Source organism: Salvia hispanica, unplaced genomic scaffold (assembly GCF_029641045.1).
Source record: "Salvia hispanica isolate PSC_SH4W2 unplaced genomic scaffold, Shi_PSC_v1 Unplaced_Contig_0081, whole genome shotgun sequence".
Taxonomy (NCBI): Eukaryota; Viridiplantae; Streptophyta; class Magnoliopsida; order Lamiales; family Lamiaceae; genus Salvia; species Salvia hispanica.
In genome coordinates, this window is record NW_028292720.1 from 6,010 (window position 1) to 32,655 (window position 26,646).

At 36.3% G+C, this 26,646-nt stretch overlaps 2 protein-coding genes and 4 pseudogenes across 4 annotated transcripts; 5 read left to right on the forward strand and 1 right to left on the reverse strand.

Moving 5' to 3' along the window:
* Nucleotides 1-809: 809 nt before the first annotated feature.
* LOC125207262 (uncharacterized) lies at nucleotides 810-3,402 on the forward strand. Its single transcript, XM_089062151.1, has 2 exons — nucleotides 810-1,938; nucleotides 2,057-3,402. The coding sequence occupies exons 1-2, from the start codon at nucleotides 1,181-1,183 to the stop codon at nucleotides 3,258-3,260; spliced, it is 1,962 nt and encodes a 653-aa protein (XP_088918277.1). The 5' UTR covers nucleotides 810-1,180; the 3' UTR covers nucleotides 3,261-3,402.
* Nucleotides 3,403-10,028: 6,626 nt separating this feature from the next.
* Nucleotides 10,029-12,571, reverse strand: LOC148921833 (aminopeptidase M1-like). Its single transcript, XM_089062152.1, has 9 exons — nucleotides 12,179-12,571; nucleotides 11,903-12,048; nucleotides 11,564-11,666; nucleotides 11,208-11,397; nucleotides 11,033-11,126; nucleotides 10,797-10,950; nucleotides 10,590-10,694; nucleotides 10,390-10,506; nucleotides 10,029-10,323 (listed from the first exon to the last, which is right to left on the reverse strand). The coding sequence occupies exons 1-9, from the start codon at nucleotides 12,404-12,406 to the stop codon at nucleotides 10,060-10,062; spliced, it is 1,401 nt and encodes a 466-aa protein (XP_088918278.1). The 5' UTR covers nucleotides 12,407-12,571; the 3' UTR covers nucleotides 10,029-10,059.
* Nucleotides 12,572-12,835: 264 nt separating this feature from the next.
* Nucleotides 12,836-15,176, forward strand: LOC125205925 (glycylpeptide N-tetradecanoyltransferase 1 pseudogene; annotated as a pseudogene). The gene is made up of 2 exons (XR_016134151.1): nucleotides 12,836-13,304; nucleotides 13,738-15,176. The product of XR_016134151.1 is annotated as a glycylpeptide N-tetradecanoyltransferase 1 pseudogene (transcript).
* Nucleotides 15,177-16,371: 1,195 nt separating this feature from the next.
* Nucleotides 16,372-18,005, forward strand: LOC148921834 (glycylpeptide N-tetradecanoyltransferase 1 pseudogene; annotated as a pseudogene).
* Nucleotides 18,006-19,864: 1,859 nt separating this feature from the next.
* Nucleotides 19,865-21,364, forward strand: LOC148921835 (glycylpeptide N-tetradecanoyltransferase 1 pseudogene; annotated as a pseudogene).
* LOC148921836 (glycylpeptide N-tetradecanoyltransferase 1 pseudogene) lies at nucleotides 21,084-25,063 on the forward strand (annotated as a pseudogene). The gene is made up of 2 exons (XR_016134150.1): nucleotides 21,084-21,200; nucleotides 23,538-25,063. The product of XR_016134150.1 is annotated as a glycylpeptide N-tetradecanoyltransferase 1 pseudogene (transcript).
* The last annotated feature ends 1,583 nt before the right edge of the window (nucleotides 25,064-26,646 follow it).

Sequence of the window (26,646 nt, forward strand, 5' to 3'; positions counted from 1 at the left end):
TCACAATTTTTGCCTTGTTGTGACTTCTAAATTTTTATCATTATATTTTCACCAATTACATAGTATGAGACAATGCAATATTTTATCCTGAAGTTAATTAAAAATTATAATTTAAATAACAAAATTTTAATCATATAAGACAATAGAGAAATTTGTAAAAATTATGATTTAATTAGCTATATTTATAAAATATAAAATTGACTAGGATCCAATTGATTTAAATAACAATTTTTTACATTATTGAACCCAATACTGACTGTCACTGCTGAACCAAAAACCAACATATAGTATTATCGGTAGTTTGAAGTAAAATGTTTAAAAATCACTGAAAAAATGGAAATATCAGCAAAATCGGTATTTAAATTGGAATTAGAACCGTCAATTTGTTTTATGGAAATAGTTCCATTATTTTTGGAATCAATTGCCGCCAATTAAAAAAATGCTCGACGAAATGCTTGAGAGAAACGACGTTGCTTACACAGTCTATGTGGAAACATTAAAAAAAATCTGTGTCTGCTTTTACAAATTTGTGTCTGCTTTGAATTGATAATTGGTGTATATGCTCGACACACTTTGGCTAAAGAACAATAGTTACAAATAAAATATAATGATTGAAGGAAATAAAGCAAAAGGTAGAAGTTCAAATTGTGAGACTAAAGTTGTATTAATATATCGAACCAAATCGTTTAGTATCCCTTTTCTACATATTAAACAATTTTATAAAGAACATGATGATTAGTTCTTTGCTTTGATGTAAAACTAAAGAATATTTGTTTGAAGTATATATTCGTAACGGTGTGATTCATGATTGTTACCTATCCAAAGTGTTTGCACAACTCTCACATTATCACATCTCTACATCCTTTTTGTTTGGTTTTTCTTTGAATGCATATTGCTCTTTCTTCACTAAACTCTCATGAATTTCTTAGGGTCTTTTTAGAATATGCATTAATATTCTTAGTTTGGGTGGTGTCTTTTTTTATAGAATCTTAGTTTGTGTTGTTTCAAATCCACTTTCTCGTACATAAACTCAAAATACTCTGCAAATCTCTTGTCGAGCATGGATTGATGGTTGTAGATTAATTCTATGCATAAATTAGTATATCGACTTTTAAATGCATTAATATTTCGCGTTTATCATTTTTCTAGTTTTGTGAGCAATTTGTGGAAATATTGAATCATGGAGAAGAAGGTTATTAACCAATTCTACCATGAACATCCTTTGATTCTCATGGAAAATGTGAGTGACGAGGATAGTTCAAATTGTTATGGGTGTGGCTATCTTGTAACTAATTTAGAGTCAGCCTATGTTTGCACGCAACAAAAAAATTGTCAGAATAGGATTATCCTCCACAAGAAATGTGGAGAATTACCTATTCAAGTTTTGCATCCTAAACACCCTCAACATCCCCTTCACCTAGTTGATTACCACGGGAAGAGTGACTTCGGGTGGTGCAATGTATGTTTGCATGATCTTAAACCCTTGCTTGGGTACCAATGTTCTAGCTGTGATTTCGATGTTGATATAAAATGTGGAAGGATAAGTATAGATGTGGTACTAGAAGAGAACAGGCAAATAGAACACCCAAGTCACCCTGATCACCCTTTAACACTGATGAGAAAGCATTCGTTTCCATTTTGTTGTGATGGTTGTGGCGTTGAGGATGTGGACATGGCGTATATATGTAGCATATGTGAGGTGTGGATTCACAAGAGTTGTGCATCATTGCCCCTCATTCTCCCCTTTAATCGCCAATACCACCACCATCCTGTTTCTCTTGCCTTCAGTTTTCCATCAAAGTATTACGAATATATATCCGAATGTGATGTCTGTCTCAAAAGATTAGATCAAACAAGTTGGGTGTATTTTTGTGGTATTTGCAGATTCTTTGCCCATATCAGATGTGTTGTTGCATCCACCACAGGAGACTCAAATTTGTAAGTTTGCCTTTGTTTAATAGCATTACTTGTTATTTTTAGTTGTTTAATTTGTTCCCATACACAACACTTATTATTCGTAAATACTTTAAACAAAATTTATTTATGATCATTCCAGACGACATGATGAGGATGATGATGGTTCCAATGTGATTGAATTCCCGCTACATGCCCATGACATATTGAAGGAGTTAATCACACCTTTCGTGATGAGAGAAAAAGGTCTTAACAACATCCCGGATGTAGCAGACATGCCAGCAGAAGTGTATATGCCACAAACCACCGCAAGTTTTTCGTTTCTGTTCAACTATCACAACCATCCTTTGCGTTTGGTTTCGGAATTGTCCAAGAAAGACGATGAAGTTGATCGCAACAAAATGATGGATGAGAGAGATGAAGATGATGAATATGATGAGTTGAAGGTATGTGATGTGTGTGTCACACCCATACTTTCTCCTCCATATTACGAGTGTGCTCCTTGCAAATATTTTGTGCACTCCATTTGCTCCTTGCTTCCAAAAACGTTATCTTCTTCTTCTCCTGTCCTGTATGGTGAGTGCCCAAAAACGCATGATAAAAACCACAAACTCACACTCTACTCAAGCTCATTATCCATAGATATGGATGCAAGGCTTTGTAAGTGTGAGGCTTGTGGTATTCTCACAAACGGGATGGTGTACAAGTGCGAAGGGTGTGAGATGAAGATAGATGTCAAGTGCGCTTCTCTACCGACAACTATCAGACACGCATCTCACCCACATCGCACACCACTAGTCTTGACTAGAATACCACCAGCCGGAGAAGAAGAATCTGGCAAACCGAGACGTTGCCATGCCTGCAGATATTATATGGCCAACTGTATTGCATATTGCTGCAGCAGCAATGACTGCAACTTTGCGTTGGACTTGGAATGTGCTATGCTGCCGGCGAGCATAACGATGCGTGAGTGGGACAAGCACCATTCATTGATGTTGTCATTTGATGCCTCTCTCGACCATCCCTCCGACTTTGTTTGTGACTTTTGTGAAGAGGAATTGCATCCCAAACATTGGATGTATCACTGTCGCCAATGCGACCTTTCTTTCCACCTGTATTGTCTAAAAGCTGCCTCTAGTGGGTATCGAAACATCAAATTTGGGCGCCGATTTGTGTTGGACGGTATTCACCCGAATCACCCTCTCACATTCAATCACATCACTATCAAGAGAAGATGCAACCTTTGTCATGTGGTTCTATATGACTACTGTGGGTTAGAATGTGCATCATGTTACTATGTTGTGTGCCTATATTGTGCTAGGAAAGAGTTAGCTAAAATGATGTAATTTGCAACTTAATCGGACAACATCTATTTGCTGAGAGTGTTTATATATCAGAATCGAGATCTAAATCTTGTTAGAGCGTGTTTTCGTGTTTTCTTTCCTTAGCTTGTATACTCTCTCCACTAATAAAATAAAGTTGAGATTATTTTTTTTTTTTTTTCATAAAAACAAATAGCTCAACTAACTTAGAAAATCAGAAGGGTAGTGATTAATAATGTACATAAATTGATTTTTAAATATTAATTAATTTAAAGTAAATTGTGGGACTAAAGTTGAAAAGATATATAGAACCAAATAAATCCGTATCCTTTTTCTACATACTAAAGCAGAACATAAAAATTTATTCTTTGCTTTGATTTATAACTAAGGTATATTTATTTGAAGTATCTTGTCTGGAATGTTAATGCTCTTTATTCTTTACTTTGATGTATATCTATGATTTGAAGGCCCACATAATACTTTGTCTAGATTTCATTTGTGAATTTTGTGAGGAGCAATGTTAAAAAGAATACCACCCAAATTAGTCTATATATGTGTTGGTATTTTGGTTTTCAGTTGTAATAATCGGAAATTTTAGTTAGTACAATTGTGCTCGCTAAATTCAGACATTATACTACATATATACACCTGAATATATTATCTTGATTTTTTTTTTGGTGGTGTTCTTTCATTCAAAATAAAAAACAACTGTGCATTTCTATTCATTTACAATATTTTTCTTAGCATTAACAAATTAATAAACACACAAACTTAACGTAGTTCAAACGTAGATTTCATCTTTACCTTTAATTTCTAGTATTAAATCCCAAACAAATTGTTATATAGTAATTGGTAAAGTGTGAAAAAAAATGGACTCACCTTATTAGAGAGAAAAAAATTACCAAAAATAGATAAAGACTAATTTTAATAAACGATCTACATTATTACTAAACCCTAGAGTTGCACTCGCGCAAAAGTTGATCGGCCTGAAAGTCGATGTAATTGTCGTACACAACGCAAGCGTCGTGTGCAGCTGCTTCGTCTGCGAATTTTTGGATGCATTTATCATAATCAAGAGACTTATAAATGTTGCAGCAAGCATTGGATACGTTCCTCTCCTTCAAGTAGCAAAAATAATTCTAAACCGAATTGAAGCAATTTCGAATTGTCTTAACTTTTGATAGCATGGATCACTATATGGTTGCGCCGATATTGCCATTGTTGCTCCACCGATTACTAGGAAAATAGTCACCATCATCATCCTATTCGATGTAGATATACTCATCGTGGTTTTATTATTTTTGTGTATAGAAATATTTTGAAAAATGGGGTTGTGAGTCTTGTTAAATTATACAAAGAATTTAGAGGGTGTTACTATTCAATTTAATGTATCAATTGAAACATAAGTAGACTGGGCAATCTGATAAACTGGGCAACTTGGCAGAGAAATTAACATTTGGCGAAAATAAGAACATTTCGGAAATGAAAAGAGAGCAGAAACTTGAATGAGTTTTACTAAGTTCAGAAGCAAAGAGATTAAGTTAGAAGGCTAAGGAAAATAAACTACTAAATGTTAACTCCTAAGAAAGCTACTCCCTCCGTCCCGTTTAAGATGACACGTTTTCCTTTTTAGTTTGTCCCAACTAAGATGGCACATTTCCTTTTTTGGTAACTTTCTCTCTCCAATTAATACACTCAACCACTTTTTCTCACTCCTATTAAAATATCCATCTATCTTCATCTCTTGACTTAATACCTACACCCACCTTCTCTCTCTCTAATTAAATACTTTAACCAATAACTCTAAAAATCCTGTGCCGGCTAAGCAATGTGTCATCTTAGCCGAGACGGAGGGAGTATAAACTAGGAAAGTGACCCTTAAAAGTGGCTAGATTAATTAACTCTTAAAAGGTAAACTAAATCACATGTAAATGGAGGTGGAGTGCAGAACTTAACTAAGCTAAATGGCTGCCAAAAGTGAAAAGCTAAGTGATGGAAAAGGTGTACATCTTGTCTCCTAACTCCTATTGTCCAAGGTGTAAAACCAATGGATAAAAGCCTATAACTAATGGAGAGTACATGGCTGCTACATAATTAAAAATGCTAGACAAACACAAGATCAACAATTAAACTGCCTAAACATGCATTGAAAACACCAAACTAAAAGCTGAAACATAAAGACTCATTGAAGAAGATAAAGAAAGCTTAAGAACACTTAAACATGGTGGAAGAACACTCAAGAACCGAACTCATCAATCTCATGCAAAATCATAAGAAAATGCTTGAGAAACTGATTTTGAAAGCTTGAAAGGATTTTTAACTAAACAAGAACATAAGCAACACTAGAACTAAACAACAAGCTAAAACCAGAAATAAACAAAAGCTAAACTTTAAAGCACATTAAATACACAAACAGTTAGAGAAATTACTACTTGAAATAAGTTTTTAAAACAAGTCCAACAACAACAACTAAGAGTGAGAAAGGTTCAAAAGTACTACAAAGTTAAGAACAAGCAAACTAGAGAAAGCAAACACTACTACTAAATTACTACTACTTCAACCCACGGTGAACAATAATCTTGGTAGTCTTGAAGTTGAAATCTCTTTCTTAAGGAAGAGAGAAAAGTTTCCTAGAGAGAGAGAGTAACTAAACTAAACTAAAGCTAGAGTGATAAAGTACTAAGTTGGTTCTCTTGGTAGTTGGTCCCAAGCTAAATTAAGTATTTTTTTACATATCTCCCATTTAACAAAAGATATTTCTCTTTTCTCATGCCTTAGACGGAGGTGGACACGTGTTGCAAAAGGAAGGAGGTGGACACGTGTTGCAAAAGGAAGCAGTCTTGTAATTGTGCTCAAGTGGCTTCATGCAGTTTTCCGTCGGGTCCAGCTTGGCCAAGCTGACAACTTGGGCAGTTTGCCATTTTTCTGATTTTCTTCAAATTCTTGCACTTTTTGCCTCCTTTTTGCATCACTCCACTATAAATGCTTTTCTACAATACCTCCGATCCATAAGCTTAATTCCCTACAAAAATAGCATCTTCTTATGCAAATATTCAACTAATAAGTGCAAAAAGTGATCTAATCCGAGTGACGAAAACTAGCCTATCAAAAAGCAAATCAAGTTGGATGTTTTACCAATTATCAACTGTTTATCAGCGGTTGTACAAGTGCTCAAATTGTCCAAACACATATCCACCCATCTTTTCCAATGAGGAGACGATTTAGGCACCAAATTGAATGGAAGCTAAAAAATTTCAAAATAAAATATTTAAGTAAAACTAATTAGAACTCTACAATTCAATAGGCCAAATATAATTTAGGCCTAATTGTGCATCTCTGTTGAATTTCAATCATTTTACTGTCGCAGCTAATTTGTCAAATCCAACAATTGGACTATTCATAATTAATACTACTACATTTCCAAAGAGACACTACAAAGTATTTTTGTAAAAATATAAAGTTTTTATTTCATAATTGATGAAACTAGAGAAAGTATAAGAAATAGTAGCGAAAGCAATAGTAGTAAATTGTGAGGTCTACTTCCTAAAATTTAAAAAAGTTTCATTTTTACTTTATATCTTTAAAGGACAGATCTACTAGTAGGGGAGTGATCAATTGTTAACTCATCATTTAATTGTTAACTACAACTAATTTAAGGCCATAGGATTTTAGAAAACGTGTGGTCTACAATTTGTCACGTGTCATTTTTATTTTTATTAATAAAATAAAAAAAAAAGATAAAAAAAAAAACTCCAAATTAGGGTTTTGGATGAAAATGTGAAGATAGTGTTTCGAAAATATCAACACAATGCTTTGAGAATGTCACCACAATGCTTTAAGAATGTTAACCCATTTTCTATATTGACATTCTATATTGACATATTTTATATAACATGTTGACATTTCTGCTTGTACGAAAAAATTAAAAAATTTCAATTTTTTTTTTTAAATTCTGACGTCGGAACATATGCATGTATGATATCGTTGGAATCCTTATGAAATTATCTTTAATTTGATACTCCCTCTGTCCTATGAAAAATATAATGTTTTCCTTTTTGGATTGTCCCACTAAAAATGAAACATTTCCTAAAATAGAAACATCACTCTCTCTATTTTTCTCTCTCTCTTACTTTACTCTCTCTTCATTAACTCACAAAATAACACTTGCATAAAATCTTGTGCCGGAAACCAAATGTTTCATATTTATTGGGACGGAGGAAGTATATGTTATATGAATTTAAAGTTTTGGGATTTATTTTAAAAGTTAGTTATAACTAAACATAGGCCTGTCAAATCGGGTATCCGCGGATACCCGATCCGAAAATTTCGGGTATCCGATCCCGAATTTTCCAAAATCTAGTATCCGATACCCGATCCGATTTTGATTTCGGATACCCGAATACCCGACTCGGGTATCCAGTCCCGAATAATCGGGTATCCAGTCCCAATTTCAATTCAATTTTGAGGAGATCTGGGCAGTTGAGGGCGGCGGCGCTGGGAGAGGAGAGCTCGTTGCGGCTGGCGCTGGGAGAGATGAGGTCGGTGCTGGGAGATGAGACGACGCCGGCGTTGGAAGAGGAGACGGCGCCAGCGGTGGGCGGCGAGGGAGGGAGGCGCAGGCGAGAGATTAAGAGAGGGGAGGGAGGCAGATCTGCTGTGCAAGTCTGTAAACTTACAGGCTTAAACTTTAAAAATTACTTGAACTTTAAAAATTAGACTTAATATATTAGCAATTAGAAATTACTATTGGTATTTCATGGGTTTGTAAATAAGTAAGAATGCAAATTAGAATTTAACACACTATTTATTAATTGTAAAAATAAAATCGGATAATTCGGGTATACCCGATCGGGTATCGGGTAACCCGATATCCGAAAATCCAAAATTCTCAATACCCGATCCCGATCCGAAACCCGAAAAATCGGGTTTTGGGTACCCAATTACCCGACTTTTTCGGGTTCGGATATCGGGTATCTAATACCCGATATCCATTTTGACAGGCCTAACTAAACATGTAGTTAATTGACATTAATACCCCTATTGATATTTTTTGGAATTAATCCTGTGGCCTTATTTGATGTTTTTCGTTGATCGTACTGATATTTAGGGATTAATAATCTAAACCCTTAATTTAAATATCTAATGGCTATTATTTAGTTGTAGTTAACAATTAAGTTATGAGTTAGCAATATAACACTCCCCCTACTAGTAATTACAAGTGAGTAGGGATGTCAATCGGGCCAGCCCACCGGGTTTCGGGCCAACCCTATTCGGGTTGCGGGTCAATCGGGTGCGGGCTAATCGGGCTGTGATTTGCTTCGGGTTATAAAAGTTCAACCCTAACCCTAGAAGCTCGGGTTTCGGGCTAGCCCAACGGGCTAATCGGGTTGCTATCGATAAAATTAACATACGATCAATCCAATAAATAATGGTGAAAATTAGTTATATTTATAAATTGTAAAATATTTATTTATGATATATTTGAGATATATGCTTAAATTCAAACATAAACACCATCATATACTAATATTTGAGATTTATGCAAAATAAAACATAAACATCAAGAAATTTTAAAGTATGTTTTAGAAATTTAAATATATTTTTTTAGTGAATTTGAAGTTTCTAATTTATATATCTATTATTATGTTAATAAAAATTTAATATATAATATTTAAAGTCATTTTTTAGTAGTTTATATCATAAAATAACCAATGAAGTGTTGAATTAGAGTTAAACAAATAGAATAATAGAAATTTTATCGGGTTTTCGGGTCTGGCCCTAACGGGTTGCGGACTTGTCGGGCTGTAATTTTATCGGGTTAGAAATTTTCAGCTCTAACCCTATAAATTTGGCGGGCTATTCGGGCTGGCCCACGGGTTGCGGGCTACATTGACATCCCTACAAGTGAGTGAGATGGATAGATGTAAGAAAATTATACAATGAGTTAGATGAATATAAAATAAAGTAAAACGATAATAAATAGTCTAATAGGGGAAAAATAAAGTTGGGATTTAATGTTTTTGTTTTTTCCATAAAACAAATAGCTCAGCTAATGTAGAAAATCCAAAGGGTATTAGTAAATGTACACATAAATTGAACATATATAACTTTTAAGATATTTTATATTGGAAATGAATTTATAAATATAAAGTAATTTATAAATATGCTTACTATATTGCGACAATTTATGAAATTAGAAATATCTACAAATTTAAATAATTTTCAAAACTTAAAAGACTTAATCAATTTGCTTATATGGCGATATATTTTCTTTATTCTGGAGTGGTATTGATTTATTTATGTATTATTAATTCCCAGTCAAACCACCGTAATTCGCCCCCTTCAACCTCGAAAAACCTCTTCTCCCGCCACTGAGCTGCCGTGATTCACCGTCGGCGATTGCCACGACACTCTACGCCTTTTATCGTGGGACCAAAATCACGTCTTTCAATTGGGACACCTTCTGGCTTATGGCGCTGCTGACATTCATGCCCAAATCATGTTCGACGAAATGCTTGACAGAAATGGCGTTGCTTGCTATCGAAAAACAGAATCTATGTGGAAACTTAACAATCAGGTATGGTCTTGCTACCGATTAAAAGTAGTGTTGCAAGTGTCATTTCACTCTTTGAAATCAATTTGAATTAAAGTAAAATGTAAGAAGTTATAATTGTGGGACTAAAGTTGAAAAGATGCATACAACCAAATCAATTCGTATCCTTTTTCTACATACTAAAGCAGAACATAAAAATTTATTACTTGCTTTGATTTATAACTAAGGTATATTTATTTTAAAGTATATTGTCTGGAATGTTAATGCTCTTTATTCTTTACTTTGATGTATATCTAAGCCAATGACTTCTGCCTCACAAAAAGGCCAATCAAAGTCAGGAGTTGGTTCCCTTTTCACGAACATACGTTTCAAACATGAAATCTTATCACCGTGTGAAAAATGGACGATAAAGCAATGCACCTGGAATATCTCGTCACCAAGAAAATTCTCCAACATCCTAATAACGGAGCACCCTTTTCTATAGCTTATGTCGTCAAAATACTCAAGAACTGCTCGAGCTTGAGGTATTTCGACCTGCAGTATAATATCTCGTGTTACTCAACAGAACGACTGCTCATGGAAGGCTTCACAGAATGTTACCTCAATTGGATGGGATTTTTCCAATGCATCCATTTGCAAGCCGTCTTCCGTTTCTTGAAGAAATAGATTCCAAATGTTCCATTCAGGGAATAGTTTGTCAGTAACCAAATAACTTACCTAATAGCATCAGCAATGGCCAAATTAGGGAAAAAAGGGAAAGCAACAACCCTTCATCTCTATAAAGGAAATCGGAAAATTACCCATGTAGCAAAGCCCTCATTGAGCCATAAATGAGTCCACCATTCCATCGTCACCAAGTTACCGAACCAGTGATGAGCAACTTCATGAGCCACGACGATTGTTTGCTGCATATGACATGTAAGAAACATGAATCATGCGTGTGCCGTAGATACTAGACAGCATGAGAGAGCGAAAAAAGTAGTTTCAAAAATATACTTCTCACATACCCTCTGTATGTTAGCTGCTGCGGAATGCAAAGCATCCAGAAGAAGCTCGCTCTCTCGGAATGTAATTAAACCATAATTCTCCATGGCTCCACCAGCAAACTCGGGAACTGCAACCATATCCAATTTTGGAAGTGGATAGGGTGTTGAGAAATACCTGTGGAAATCCCATCAAGTGGAAAATCAGACTGTTCTGTTAATCCTGATTTGAAAGAAGGCGAAGATTTCTAATCTCTTACATTTTGAAAAAACTGAGTGTCTTGATAGCAATATCTAGAGCAAACTTTCCCTTATCACTTTTACCTACCGGACAGTAGGACCTGACTTTGATTCCTGCAAGGACAGATGTGAGTTAATACACAGGACGTAGAAAAACAGCGATGTATTGTTAATATTGCTTGATTGTTCGGATACCATCTTCTGTTATGTCTTCAACATAGTCGAACAAACCAACTACAAAAGCTACTAAGTAAGTAGACATGAGTATCGACTCTTCAAAGTGGACCGTCTTGAGATTCCCGTGGACTTTTTCCTCAGAAACCGGCATGTTGGACAATGCAGTCAATTCGGATGGAATGTTTTCTAACGTTATCTTGAAGGTGGCCTGCAGAGGCGGAGATCAAAACAAAAAGAAACCAAAATGAACCAAAATCTGGATATAAAAGCATTCATTTTACACCAAAAAGAAACTTTTACTATAACAATGATTTATTTCAGTGTTTCAATCTATCAGCTCAAGACAAGAGACGGAGAATATTTCATCATTTGACCTTGAGAGCAGGTTCATCCCAACACGGAAAACATCTACGCGCGTCTACTGCCTCGAATTGACTAGCAGCCATATTCTTCTTCTCTCCTTTATCAGAGTAAGTACTGCAAGTGATTTACTGCTAAGATCAGTATGCAACATTTTTACCAGTTCGTTGGATCCAAGATCCATATGGTCTCATGACAACAACAAATAAGGATTCCTCGAAAACTAAAAACATCGTTGAAAAACACCACCTCTCAACTTTTGTAAGCCTTCCTCAAGTGACCATAGACACAAATTATCTGATTTTATTTTCCCCACACTTTATACCTACAAACGATACACAGGGGAAAATTACCATCTGTATAGGCCTTTGAGGTGTTCATTTAGCACCCCGGAAAACTCAATCTCCAATAAGCCACATCCCACTTCCAATACTTCTTCAAACACCAAAACAAGAATCTCATCATCACTATCCACCACTATATCAGATGGAACGTATTTCTGCAAGAAAACAAACGAAACAACAACAGGAATTCATGATCAAGCGAAAAACACAATGATCGTACTCAATTAAAGTTAGTCTCCCAACAAGATCAAGGAAAGATAAAGTACAAAAAATCATAAACAATACTTGTTTCTGAGAGGTGGTGAAGGAGACTTGATGAACAGCGAGTTCGAGTGCGTTCAAGACCAGAAATTTCGTGGGATCATTAACGGAAGCATCAATAGCTACACGGCCAGAAAAAGTGCAAGCAGAGAGATCCAGTTTTAGAGTTAGCTCATAGCGTTTTGGCACTGCAAACTGTGGAAGTCTTGTTTGCCCTTTAAACTGCTTGATCGACTCCTCTCGAATTTCCATCTCAGCACTATCTGCTGCCAATTCTTCTGATTCCTTTCTGTATTTCTGAATACAAATTTATCCTAGACAAGATGAACAACCACAATTAAGAAACTGCAAAGTGGATAATACTATAATGTTTGAAGACTTGCTTTTTGTCTCTTTCTTTGTGTTTTTGTATAAATTAACTGACTTTAAATGAGTGGATTAGCTGTAGTATCATGTGAAAATATCCATTAGTTAGACAAATCAAAGGAGCAATAGAATTGCAAGCTCATGAGCCAATCAAAAATTATCATTACACAAAAAATATAAACACCATAAGTCAAACACACGAGCTTCTTGAAAAGGGACTAATGAAAGCTATGTTTAAGCTAACAAAGAAAAAAAAACAAAAATTTCCTATCAAATGAACTTCAGCCAAATCTTCCATACCTTCAATTGTTTCAATTGATTCTATTGAGGCTAAAGTTAAACCTTGGTTCAGAAGAGAAGGGGAAAAAAATTAAAGAATGATGAATAACAGAGTGAAGTGGAATTTCAAGAGCAATAATCTCACCATAACTGTTGGTGTTTGTGTTCTGGTTGATTGGCGCAGTGAGGCAGAAAATGAGCAGCTCGAAAATTTGCATTCATGACTTGTAGTTAAATGGTTTTTCTCCTCCACTGTGGAATTGGAAGTGTGCTCCATTGCTTCTCACTTGTTCGTCGAAATGCGCCAAAGACCTTCGAAATAATTAAACACTATCATACTAATGTGAACGGGTTAAATGATAGTAGTATCAGTTTTCATTTGACTTCTGACTTTCTCAGTGGAAATGGTTGATTTCTCTTGAAATTACCCAACTTTTTTTCCACCAAAATTGGGCAACGTTGAGCTCCATTGCTCAAATTGTGCTGCTTGCGAATCGGGATTAAGGTGACGCATTCATCAACTTCATGCTTTCCTTCATTATATGATTGGGATTAATCAATTTGGGATCTTTCAATTTGAACTCTGTTTTCTGCAACTTATTGCTTGAGTAAATGGATTGACCTTCAATTTCTTTCCAGTTCGATTTCATGCCTAAATTGGGAATTTGTGTGATTTTTAGGTTTAAAAGAGATTTATTGCTTGAATAATTGAATTGAGCTTCTGTGATTCAGTTGTTCCATATGAATATGAGGATTATTCCATATGTCAATTTCTTTCAAATTATTTCTCTGTTTGATTTCTTGGCTGAAGTTTATTGTGATTGGTTTTTGATGGTGATGAATTAGTTTTCATATGTGTGTGATTTGATTTGAACCTTATTGTAAAGCTGCATACATGATGTTAATGAGGATTTGATTTCTATCTTCCTGTGTTATAGGAGTATATATAAGTTTTCTGAGAATGGCGGACGATGATGCTCGAGCTGAAAACAGTCTCTCACACGAGAGCAATGCATCTTCGGAGAAGGAAATTGAAATGTCGATTGATGCATTGGCAAGTCAGGTTCAAGAATCCTTCTCGCTTTCGAAGAGGCATAAGTTCTGGGAGACCCAACCGGTTGGCCAGTTCAACGATCTTGGAGATACGAGCCTGCCTGAAGGACCGATTCAACAGCCTACACCACTGTCTGAAGTCAAGCAAGAGCCGTATATTCTTCCATCCGCCTATGAATTGGTTACATGCGATCTGGATTCTGAGGAGGTGTGTAGTGAGGTTTATACCTTATTGACCAATAACTATGTTGAGAATGATGATAGCATGTTTAGATTCGATTACTCAAAAGAGTTTCTTAGATGGGCACTCTGTCCTCCTGGTTATTTCCGGAGCTGGCACATCGGGTTAAGGGTTAAGACTTCAAAGAAACTGGTTGCATTCATAAGTGGAATCCCTGCAAAAGTTCGTATCCGTGATGCTGTATTGCTGCTTGCAGAGATCAATTTTTTGTGCGTACACAAGAAGCTCCGGTCAAGAAGGCTTACTCCAGTCATGATTAAGGAGGTTAGTCGCAGGGTGCGTTTGGAGAATATATGGCAGGCAGCTTATACCTCTGGTGTTGTTTTTCCTACACCGATAGCATCCAGTATGTACTGGTACAGGTCGTTGAATCCGAAGAAGCTTATCGACGTTGGGTTCTCTAGAATTGAAGCATGGGATACCATGGCCCGATACATCAACTATTACAAGTTACCAGAGCAAACCGCGACCCCTGGCCTCAGAAAGATGGAACCCCGCGATGTTCCTGCAGTTGCTCGTTTGCTTAAGAATTACTTGAAGCAGTTTGTTTTGGCTCCAGATTTTGACGAGAAGGAAGTCGAGCACTGGCTGCTTCCCAAGGAAGATGTCATGGATACTTATGTGGTCGAAAGTCCTGAAAGTCACGAAATCACTGATTTCTGCAGTTTTTACACCTTTACGTGGTCTGTATTTGGTAACCAGGACCATTCCATTCTGAAGGTGGCGTATTCGTATTACAACGTATCCACTAAGACGCCCTTAGTTCAACTGATGAGTGATGCTCTCGTTGTTGCCAAGAAGAAGGAGTTGGACGTCTTCAATGCGTTGGACATTATGCTCAACGGGACTTTCTTCAGTGAGCTCAGGTTTCTCCCTGCAGATGGGAAGCTTAATTACTATCTCTACAACTATCGGCTAAAGCACGGGCTAAGACCATCGGAGATAGGCCTCCTGCCCTTATAGATTCAACGGTCGTGCTGCCACGGGCGAGCATTTTGTACGAGTGAGTTTTTTCTCTGTTCTTGGAAGATTATTTATGCTGTCATCTTTGGTATTTCTACTTGGTTCAAAACCAAAAAAAATTAGATTTTTGTAACTGAACTTTTGTAACTGAATATTTCTGTGTTGCTTGTTTTAAAACTGATATACTGTAACTTTTGCAAATGACATTTTTGTTCATAGAATTCCATCTCTAGATGAGTTATCTACACTACCATAATTAATTATAACTATAGATAAATAAATTTGAATTTTCTAAATCTAATTAAAGATTAGTCGTGTAATAATTAAACAAAATAGTATACCTATAAATCAAATTCAAACTTCGTGTTTTGCTTAGCTGAAATCTTAGTTGGTTGTTGCAAACTCAAAATCCATGAACAATATTACAAAAATCAGAAATTGCCAAATTGCTAAGAAAACAACTTTGAGTATAAAGAATTGATTTTTATGTCTTCTTGTGCATACAGCTCTTTAATTTTTTAATACTGATTTCTTAATTCCTAGTGGAGAGCGTTGAAAATCTCTTGAAATCACAACACTTTTTTTTTTTTTTTCTCCAAATTTCGGCAACGTTAATCTGCATTTCAATTCAGGGTTAAGGTGAAGTATTCTTTCATCTCCATGTTTTCCTTGATTGTCATTTATTAATTTGGGTTGACACAAAATTTGATCTTAGTTAATTTGTCATCAGCTGTAATTGATTAGCTGCAGTATTCAACTGGAAGTAATTGATTATACTCCTTTAGCTGCTAGATAATTATGTCAATTTCGTTCGATTAATTATCTGATCGATTCTATGCCTAAAGTTGACTATGTTATTTGGAATTTTGTGGGTTTTAGATGGAAAAAGGATTTATTTCTTAGGTGATTGAATTGAGCTTCTGTGATTGAGCTGTTCCGTATGATTGTCCAGCTAGTGTTAAAATCACTAGAACTGGTAGATAATGATGTCAATTGTGTTTATCTGTTCGATTTCAAGCCTAAAGTTGACTGTGTTATTTGGAAAATTGTATGATTTTTAGATGGGAAAGTGATTTATTGCTTGGGTAATTGAATTGAGATTCTGTGATTCAGATATTGCATATGATGATTGTCCAGCTAGTGTTAAAATCACTTGAGCTTGGTAGAAAATGCTTTCAATTTCTTTCCAATTATCTTCATGCCTAAAGTTGACTGTGATCATGGTTTTTGATGGTGTTTCTTGGTGTTGAAGCATTAAATCCTGTGATAGTGTGATTGATGAATTGGATTCATGTGTTATATAAGTTCTCTGAGAATGGCTGACAACGATGCTCCAGCTGGAAACGTTCCCTCTGACAAGAGTAATGCATCATCGGAGAATGCAATTGAAATATCAATTGATGCATTGGCAAGTGAGGTTCAAGAATCCTTGTCACTTACAAAGAGGCAAAAATTCTGGGAGACCCAACCGGTAGGCCAGTTCAAGGATCTTGGAGATACGAGCCTGCCTGAAGGCCCGATTCAACAACCAACGCCACTGTCTGAAGTCAAGCAAGAGCCGTATAATCTCCCATCTGCCTATGAATTGGTCACGTGCGATATGGATTCTGAGGAGGTGTGTAGTGAGGTTTATACTTTATTGACTAATCACTATGTTGAGGATGATAGTCGTATGTTTCGATTGAAGTACTCCAAAGAGTTTCTTAGATGGGCACTTTGCCCTCCTGGTTATTTCCGGAGCTGGCACGTTGGGTTGAGGGTTAAGACTTCAAAGAAACTGGTTGCATTCATAAGTGGAATCCCTGCAAAACTCTGTATCCGTGATGCTGTAATGCTGATTGCACAGATCAATTTTCTGTGTGTGCACAAGAAACTCCGATCAAGAAGACTTACTCCGGTCATTATTAAGGAGGTTAGTCGAAGGGTTCGTATGGAGAATATTTGGCAGGCAGCTTATACTTCTGGTGTTGTTTTGCCTACACCAATAACAACTTGTCAGAACTGGATCAGGCCATTGAATCCAGAGAAGCTAGTTGATGTTGGATTTTCTAGGCTCGGTGCAAGGATGACAATGAGCCGAGCTATCAAGTTGTACAAGCTACCAGAGCACACTACAACTCCCGGCTTCAGAAAGATGGAACCCCATGATGTTCCTGCAGTTACTTGTCTGCTTAGGAATTACTTGAAGCAGTTTGTTTTGGCTCCAGATTTTGATGAGAGCGAAGTCGAGCACTGGCTGCTTCCCAAGGAAGATGTCGTGGATGCTTATGTGGTCGAAAGTCCTGAAAGTCACGAAATCACTGATTTCTGCAGTTTTTACATTTCTACCTGGTCTATATTTGGTAGTCAGGACCATTCCGTAATGAAGGTGGCGTATTCGTATTACAACGTATCCACCAAGACTCCCTTAGTTCAACTGATGAGTGATGCTCTCGTCGTTGCCAAGAGGAAGGATTTGGACGTTTTCAATGCATTGGATATTATGCTCAACGAGACATTCTTCCGTGAGCTCAGGTTTCACACTGCGAATGGGAAACTGTATTACTATCTGTACAACTATCGGCTAAAGCACGTGCTAAGATCATCGGAGATTGGCCTAGTGCCCTTATAGATTCATCGGTCATGCTACCGCGGCCGAGCATTTTGTACATGTAAGTTTTTTCTCTGTTCTTGGAAGACAAGTTGTGGTATTTCTACTTGGTTCCAAACCAAAAAAGTATAGATGAAATTTGTGATTGAGCATTTGTATGTTGCTTGTTCTCAAACTGATAAACCGTAGTTGGTTGAATTATTTATCAGATGAATAGCTTAGTTAGTTATTAGTAGTAAGTCAAGGAGAATTTTTGTTATCTTAGTAAGTGTTTAGATTAATAATCTGCAGCCCAAATTTATAGTTCAGTTGGCTATAGTAGACAATGATGATGGTGAAATTTTCAATTTGTTTGATTCTTTGGTTTCTTATTTAGTTCTATATTTTTATTATGTAAAGTTCTAGTTATATATTGCAGAAATGTATTCCTCCAATAAGCCACATCCCACTTCCAATACTTCTTCAAACACCAAAACAAGAATCTCATCATCACTATCCACCACTATATCAGATGGAACATATTTCTGCAAGAAAACAAACAAAACAAGAACAATAATTCATGATCATGGGGAAAAAACAATGATCATAGTCATATTCAATTAAAGTTAGTCTTTCAACAAGATCAGGGAAAGATAAGGTATAAAAAATCATAAACAATACTCCCTCCATCCAAAAAAAATAGATCACTTTGTGCATGACACTGGTTTTAATGTAGAATTGGTAAAGTAAGAGAGATGAGGAGAAAAAGTAGGTAAAGTAAGAGAGATAGGGAGAAAAAATGAGTAAAATAGGAGAGAGGGAAGAAAAAGTAGGAAAAGTATGAGAGATAAACTTTCCATTTTAAGAAAGTGATCTATTTTTTTTTGACGTCCTAAAATGACAAAAGTGATCTATTGTTTGTGGACGGAGAGAGTGCTTGTTTCTGAGAGGTGGTGAAGGAGACTTGATGAACAACCACAATTAAAGAAACATCAGAGTGGATGTTAGCTATGTTTGAAGACTTGCTTTTTGTATCTTTCTTTGTGTTTTTGTATGAATTAACTTACTTTAAATGAGTGGATTAGCTTAGTGGCTGGCTAGATATTCCATCAGTGTGAAAATATCCATTACTTTAATAAATCAAGGAGCAATCGAATTGCAAGCTTATTAGCCAATAAAAAATAATCATTTCACAAAAAGAAAAATCTAAACAACATAGGTCAAAATCAAACACATGGCTTCTTAAAAGGGGATAAAGAAAGCTAAGTTTAAGCAAAAAAAAAAAATAAACAGAGCAGCTGTGCCAATAATACGACGGCGTTTTGTGTGAAGTTTCACAAATTTTATTATTCAAACCAGATTTCTCCCCTGTGGTGCTGCGAATCGGGGTTAAGGTGACACATTCTTTCAATTATATGGTTGGAATTTATCAATTTGGGCTGACACGGATCTTTCAATTTGAACTATGTTTTGTAATTTATCATCTTTTTTTCTGTGTTTTAGGCTAATTGTCTATGATCGGATACATGCAGGCTGTTTGTGTTTGTTATCTGAAAATTTGTGTATTATTTTAAATGGAAAAGTGATTTATTGCTTGAGTAAATGGATTGAGTTCAGCTAGTTTTGAAATCACTTGAACTGGTAGAAAATGGTGTAGTTCGATTTGTGTTATTTGGGATTTTGTGTGATTTTTAGACTTGAAAGTGATTTATTGCTTGAATAATTGAATTGAGATTCCATGATTCAGTTATTCCATATGAATATGAGAATTGTTCAGCTAGTGTTAAAAATCACTTGAACTGGTAGAAAATGGTTCAATTTCTTTTCTTCCCAGTTGGTTATCTGTTCGATTTCATGCTTCAAGTTGACTGTGTTATTTGGGAATTTGTGTGATTTTTGGATTTAAAAGTGATTTATTGCTTCAGTAGTTGAATTGAGCTTCCATGATTCAATAATTGGATATGAGGATTGTCCAGCTAGTGTTAAAATCAATTGAACTGGTTGAAAATGGTGTCGATTTCTTTCCGTTTATGTATCTGTTCGATTTCATGCCTAAAGTTTATTGTGATCACGGTTTTATCTGGTGCTTCTTAGTGTTAATCAAGTAAATCTTGTGATTTGATGAATTAGTTTCGTATGTGTGTGATTTGATTTAAACCTTAGTGTTAAGCTGCATACATGATGTTAACGAGGATTTGATTCGTATCTTATAGCTTATTTAGATACATGACTTGTGAGAATGGCGGACAGTGATGCTCGAGCTGAAAATAGTCTCTCTCACAAGAGCAATGCATCTTCCAAGAAGGAAATAGAAATGTCAATTGATGCATTGGCAAGTACGGTTCAAGAATCCTTCTCACTTTCAAAGAGGCATAAGTTCTGGGAGACCCAACCGGTTGTCCAGTTCAAGGATCTTGGAGATACGAGCCTGCCTGAAGGACCGATTCAACAGCCTACACCACTATCTGAAGTCAAGCAAGAGCCGTATATTCTTCCATCCGCCTATGAATTGGTTACATGCGATCTGGATTCTGAGGAGGTGTGTAGTGAGGTTTATACCTTATTGACCAATAACTATATCGAGGATGAGGATAGGTTGTTTAGATTCAATTACTCAAAAGAGTGTCTTAGATGGGCACTCTGTCCTCCTGGTTATTTTCGGAGCTGGCACATCGGGCTAAGGGTTAAACCTTCGAAAAAACTGGTTGCATTCATAAGTGGAATCCCTGCAAAAGTTCGTATCCGTGATACTGTATTGCTGCTTGCAGAGATCAATTTTTTGTGCGTACACAAGAAGCTACGATCAAGAAGGCTTACTCCAGTCATGATTAAGGAGGTTAGTCGCAGGGTGCGTTTGGAGAATATATGGCAGGCAGCTTATACATCTGGTGTTGATTTTCCTACGCCGATTGCATCCTGTCAGTACTGGACCAGGTCGTTGAATCCGAAGAAGCTAATCGACGTTGGGTTCTCTAGAATTGAAGCATGGGATACCATGGCCCGATACATCAACTATTACAAGTTACCAGAGCAAACCACAACTCCCGGCTTCAGAAAGATGGAACCCCGTGATGTTCCTGCAGTTGCTCGTTTGCTTAAGAATTACTTGAAACAGTTTGTTTTGGCTCCAGATTTTGATGAGAATGAAGTCGAGCACTGGCTGCTTCCCAAGGAAGATGTCATGGATACTTATGTGGTTGAAAGTCGTGAAAGTCACGAAATCACTGATTTCTGCAGTTTTTACACCTTTACCTGGTCTATATTTGGTAGCCAAAACCATTCCATTCTGAAGATGGCGTATTCGTTTTACAACGTATCCACCAAGACGCCCTTAGTTCAACTGATGAGTGATGCTCTTGTTGTTGCCAAGAAGAAGGATTTGGACGTTTTCAATGCATTGGACATTATGCTCAATGGGACTTTCTTCAGTGAGCTCAGGTTTTTACCTGCAGAAGGGAAGCTTAATTACTATCTCTACAACTATCGGCTAAAGCACGGGCTAAGACCATCGCAGATAGGCCTCCTGTCCTTATAGATTCGACGGTCGTGCTGCCACGGGCGAGCATTTTGTACATGTAAGTTTTTTCTCTGTTCTTGGAAGATTATTTATGCTGCTATCTTTGGTATTTCTACTTGGTTTCAAACCAAAAAAATTAGTCGATGAATTTTTGTAACTGAACATTTGTATGTTGCTTGTTTTCAAACTGATTACTATAACTTAGTTAGGTATTAGTATTAAGTGAAGGAGAATTTTTGTTAGCTTAGTAAGTGTATGGATTAATACTCTGTAGTTACACAGGCCATGTTGATAGAAAAGTTGACTATAGTGTATAGGCCTATCCAAACTTCTAGTTTAATGTTGTCATTGATTTTCGCTACATAGGTTCGTAAAAGGTCTTGGGTTCAATTTCACCGATCATGTCTTCCAAACTTCAAAGATAGTTAATATTACAAAGTCAGCATTCAAGGGATCGAAGATGCATATCATAACGGACGAACCTCACGTTTCCTGACTAAACACCATGAGTAAAATATGTCGTGCTCGAGTAAATCGAAACGGAACTTATGAATGAACTGACACCATCCCGTGTGCGTGTGGTACGGATATAAGATGGAAGTCATTCCCTGTCAAGTAGTGCTCCAAAGTTTTAGGCGCCCAAACAATTACATAAAACTCTTTATCATAAGTTCTGGACCATAAGTCCACAATGAACTCCATTGAATTTCCCTCTAAAATATGCTAATTACTCCCCCGTCCCAGATAATTTGTCCCAGTTTTCCATTTTGGTCCGTCCCACATAATTTGTCCCACTTCACTTTTACCATTTTTGGCAGTGGACCCCATATTTCACTAACTCATTACTACTCACATTTTATTATAAAACTAATATATAAAGGTAGGGCCCACATTCCACTAACTTTTTCAATCCACTTTTTCATTACAATTCTTAAAACTCGTGCCCGGTCAAAGTGACTTGAATTATCCGCACGGAGGGAGTACTTGTTTTTATTGTGACAAAATGGTGTCCATGTCTCTTTAGTCTTTAGATCTATCATACTGCATTATAAATTAAAGTCAATTAATTATTAAATTCTAATCCTAGTTCATTAGATTTGTACATAGATTATTAACCTCTAATCACGAATTATTAAACTTAAATCAAAGAATAAAATGAACCATAATTATTAAATAATAATTCTAAGTTCTAACTTCTAACTACTCTATATAACAATAGATTTTAACTATCAATTCGATTTTCTAAATTTGAAATAAAATTAGCCGTAGAATAATAAAACAAACACTACTAGTACCTAATAAACAAATGCAAATTTCGTGTTTCTTAGCTGAAATCTTTGGTGGTTACAGACAGCTCAGCTCTTTAATTTTTTAATAAGGATTTCTAAATTTCTAGTGGAGAGCGTTGAAAATCTCTTGAAATCACAACACTTTTTTTTTTTCCTTCAAAATTTCGGCAACGTTAATCTGCACGATTCGGGGTTAAGGTGACGTATTCTCTCATCTCAATGTTTTCTTTGATTGTCATTTATTAATTTGGGCTGAAATTTGATCTTAGTTTTTGTAATTTGTTATCAGCTGTGCGGTTTTTTGGTTTTAGGCTAATTGATTAGCCAACTGGAATTAATTTATTTCTACTTGATTGAGTGAATATTACTTGAGCTGGTAGATAATTATGTCAATTTCTTTCGATTAATTATCTGATCGATTCTATGCCTAAAGTTGACTATGTTATTTGGAATTTTGTGTGATTTTTAGATGGAATGATTCAGATATTCCATATGATTGTCCAGCTAGTGTTAAAATCATCAGAACTGGTAGATAATGATGTCAATTGTGTTTATCTGTTCGATTTCAAGCCTAAAGTTGACTGTGTTATTTGGAAAATTGTGTGAGTATTGGATGGGAAAGTGATTTATTGCCAATTGAGATTCTGTGATTCAGATATTACATCTGATGATTGGCCAGCTAGTGTTAAAATCACTTGAGCTGGTAGAAAATGATTTCACTTTCTTTCCAATTACTACCTCCGTCCCCCAAAATTTGCTACACTTTGACCCGACACGGGTTTTAAGAAATGTAATGGAAAGTGAGTTGAAAAAGTTGGTGGGATGTGGGTCCTACTTTTAAAGTATTAGTTTTATAATAAAATGTGAGTAGGAATGAGTTAGTGGAATATGGGGTCCACTACCAAAAATGGTAAAAATGAAGTGTATCAAATTTTTAGGGACGGACCGAAATAGTAATATGTATCAAATTTTCACGGACGGAGGTAGTAGTATTTATCTTCATGCCTAGAGTTGACTGTTATCATGGTTTTTGATGGTGTTTCTTGGTTTTGAAGCATTAAATTCTGGATATAGTGTGATTGATGAATTAGTTTCATGTATCATAGAGTTAACATCCCCTCTAACAAGAGTATATAAGTTCTCTGAGAATGGCTGACACCGAAACTCGAGCTGATAACGTTCCCTCTGACAAGAGTAATGCATCATCGGAGAATGCAATTGAAATATCAATTGATGCATTGGCAAGTGATGTTCAAGAATCCTTGTCCCTTACAAAGAGGCAAAAATTCTGGGAGACCCAACCGGTCGGCCAGTTCAAGGATCTTGGAGATACGAACCTGCCTGAAGGCCCGATCCAACAACCAACGCCACTGTCTGAAGTCAAGCAAGAGCCGTATAATCTCCCATCTGCCTATGAATTGGTCACGTGCGATCTGGATTCTGAGAAGGTGTGTAGTGAGGTTTATGCTTTATTGACTAATCACTATGTTGAGGACAGTAGTCGTATGTTTCGATTAAATTACTCCAAAGAGTTTCTTAGATGGGCACTCTGTCCTCCTGGTTATTTCCGGAGCTGGCACGTTGGGTTAAGGGCTAAGACTTCAAAGGAACTGGTTGCCTTCATTAGCGGGATCCCTGCTAAAATTCGTATCCATGATGCTGTAGTGCAGCTTGCAGAGATCAATTTTCTGTGTGTTCACAAGAAGCTCCGATCAAGAAGACTTGCTCCGGTCATGATTAAGGAGGTTAGTCGCAGAGCTCGTATGGAGAATATTTGGCAGGCGGCGTATACTTCTAGTGTTGTTTTGCCTACAGCGATAACAACTTGTCAGTACTGGCACAGGCCATTAAATCTGAATAAGCTTATTGATGTTGGGTTTTTTAGGCTCGGTGCAAGGATGGCATTCAGCCGAGCTATCAAGTTGTACAAGCTACCAGAGAAAACTGCAACTCCCGGCTTCAGAAAGATGGAGCCCCACGATGTTCCTGCAGTTACTCGTTTGCTTAGGAATTACTTGAAGCAGTTTGTTTTAGCTCCAGATTTCGATGAGGATGGAGTCGAGCACTGGCTGCTTCCCAAGGAAGATATCATGGATGCTTATGTGGTCGAAAGTCCTGAAAGTCGCGAAATCACTGATTTCTGCAGTTTTTACACTTTTACCTGGTCTATATTAGGTAGTCAGGATCATTCCGTGCTGAAGGTGGCGTATTCGTATTACAACGTATCCACCAAGACTCCCTTAGTTCAATTGATGAACGATGCTCTCGTTGTTGCCAAGAAGAAGGATTTGGACGTTTTCAAAGCGTTGGACATTATGCTCAACGAGACTTTCTTCAGTGAGCTCAGGTTTAGCCGGGCGGATGGGAAGCTTAACTACTATCTCTTCAACTATCGGCTAAAGCACGTGCTAAGATCATCGGAGATTGGCCTTATGCGATTCAACGGTCATTCTGCCACGACGAGCATTTTGTATGAGTGAGTTTTTTTCTCTCTGTTCCTGGAAAACTAGTTATGCTGCTATATTTCTACTTGGTTTCAAACCAAAAATTTAGATGAATTTTGTAACATTATATTGTACATTGCTTGGCTTGATAATTATTTTGATAATTTTATATCCACAAATAAGACCTATCTCAGATATCTTACAATGCTAATATATAGATGGGCCGTATTATAATGTACATAAATTGTGTATGCCCACACCACTTTTGTGACAGACATGTCCACTTCAAACAATGTCAACATTTGGTAAGGCCAAATCGATGTTTTAGGGATTCTATTTATATACGAGTAATATAGTACTACTACTACTAACTAAAATGATAATTCTATATGACGATTTAATTAATGAGAGCAGATAATTAATGAAAGTTAACCCTATTTACAAGACGTGCTTTCCCATTTGGCAAATATATATATGAGTCCACGTAATCCAACCCACATCAACTCAATCTACTAAGTGGCTGTTCGGTTCATGAAACAAAATTGTCTTGAGATGCAGTGTAAGATACACTAAAATAGACTTTGGCTAGGATTAAATTAGTCTTATGTATGGTTGTAGAGTAGGGTGGAGAGGAGAATAATGAGGAGAGGGAGATGGACAAATTAGTAGGAAGGAGTGAGGTGAGATGGTTAATCATGAGATTAGGTGAAAAAGAGTCCATTCAAATGGGCCGAAACAAGCCCAAATTTACAATTGTTAGCTAAAATTTGGTTGAAAATGTGAATGGAGAAGATAAAAGTTATCTTGGGAACCGAACGGGCACTAAGTATATTATTACTACCTCCGTCTCTCAAATTTTGACACAGTTTACTATTTCGATCCGTCCCTGGAAATTTGACACACTTCATTTTTTCTCATTTTTGGCAGTGGACCTCATATTCAATCACTGACTCATTCCTACCCACATTTTATTATAAAACTAATACTTTAAAACTTGGACCTTCATCCCACCAACTTTTTCAACTCCTGTCCATTACATTTCTTAAAATTCGTATCGGATCAAAGTGTGTCAAAATTTGGGGGACGGAGGTAGTAATTAATATTCAATTCGATTAATGGTAAGTAGTACATTTCATTCTAGATCATTAAATTTCTCTTATAAAATCTTAAACTATAATTACGAACTAATTTTAATTAATGTAATAATGAAAAAATTGAATGAATTATAACTATAGACCATTAAATTTTAACTATCACTTTGAATTTCTAAATCTGATTAAAAGTAATACTAGCAGAATAATTAAACAAAATAGTACTCCCAAAGTCCCAGATAAACAAATTCAAACTTAGTTACTCCCTCCGTCCCACATAATTTTACCCAATATTTCATTTAGGCCGTCCCACATAATTTTATACACTTCACTTTTATCATTTTTGGTAGTGGATCTCATATTCTACTAACTTATTCCTACTCACATTTATTGTAAAACTAATACTTTAAAAGTAGGACCCACATCTCACTAACTTTTTCAACACACTTTCCATTACATTTCTTAAAACCCGTGCCGGGTCAAACCGCGTCAAGTATTCGGGGACGGAGGGAGTACTTTAAAAGTAGGACCCACATCCAATCAACTTTTTCAACTCACTTTCCATTACATTTCTTAAAACACGTGCCGAATCAAAGTAAGTAAATTATGTGGGACCGAGGGAGTAATTATTTTGAAAATTGTTCCCATCGCTATCAAATCTTAGTGTTGACTTCATCTTT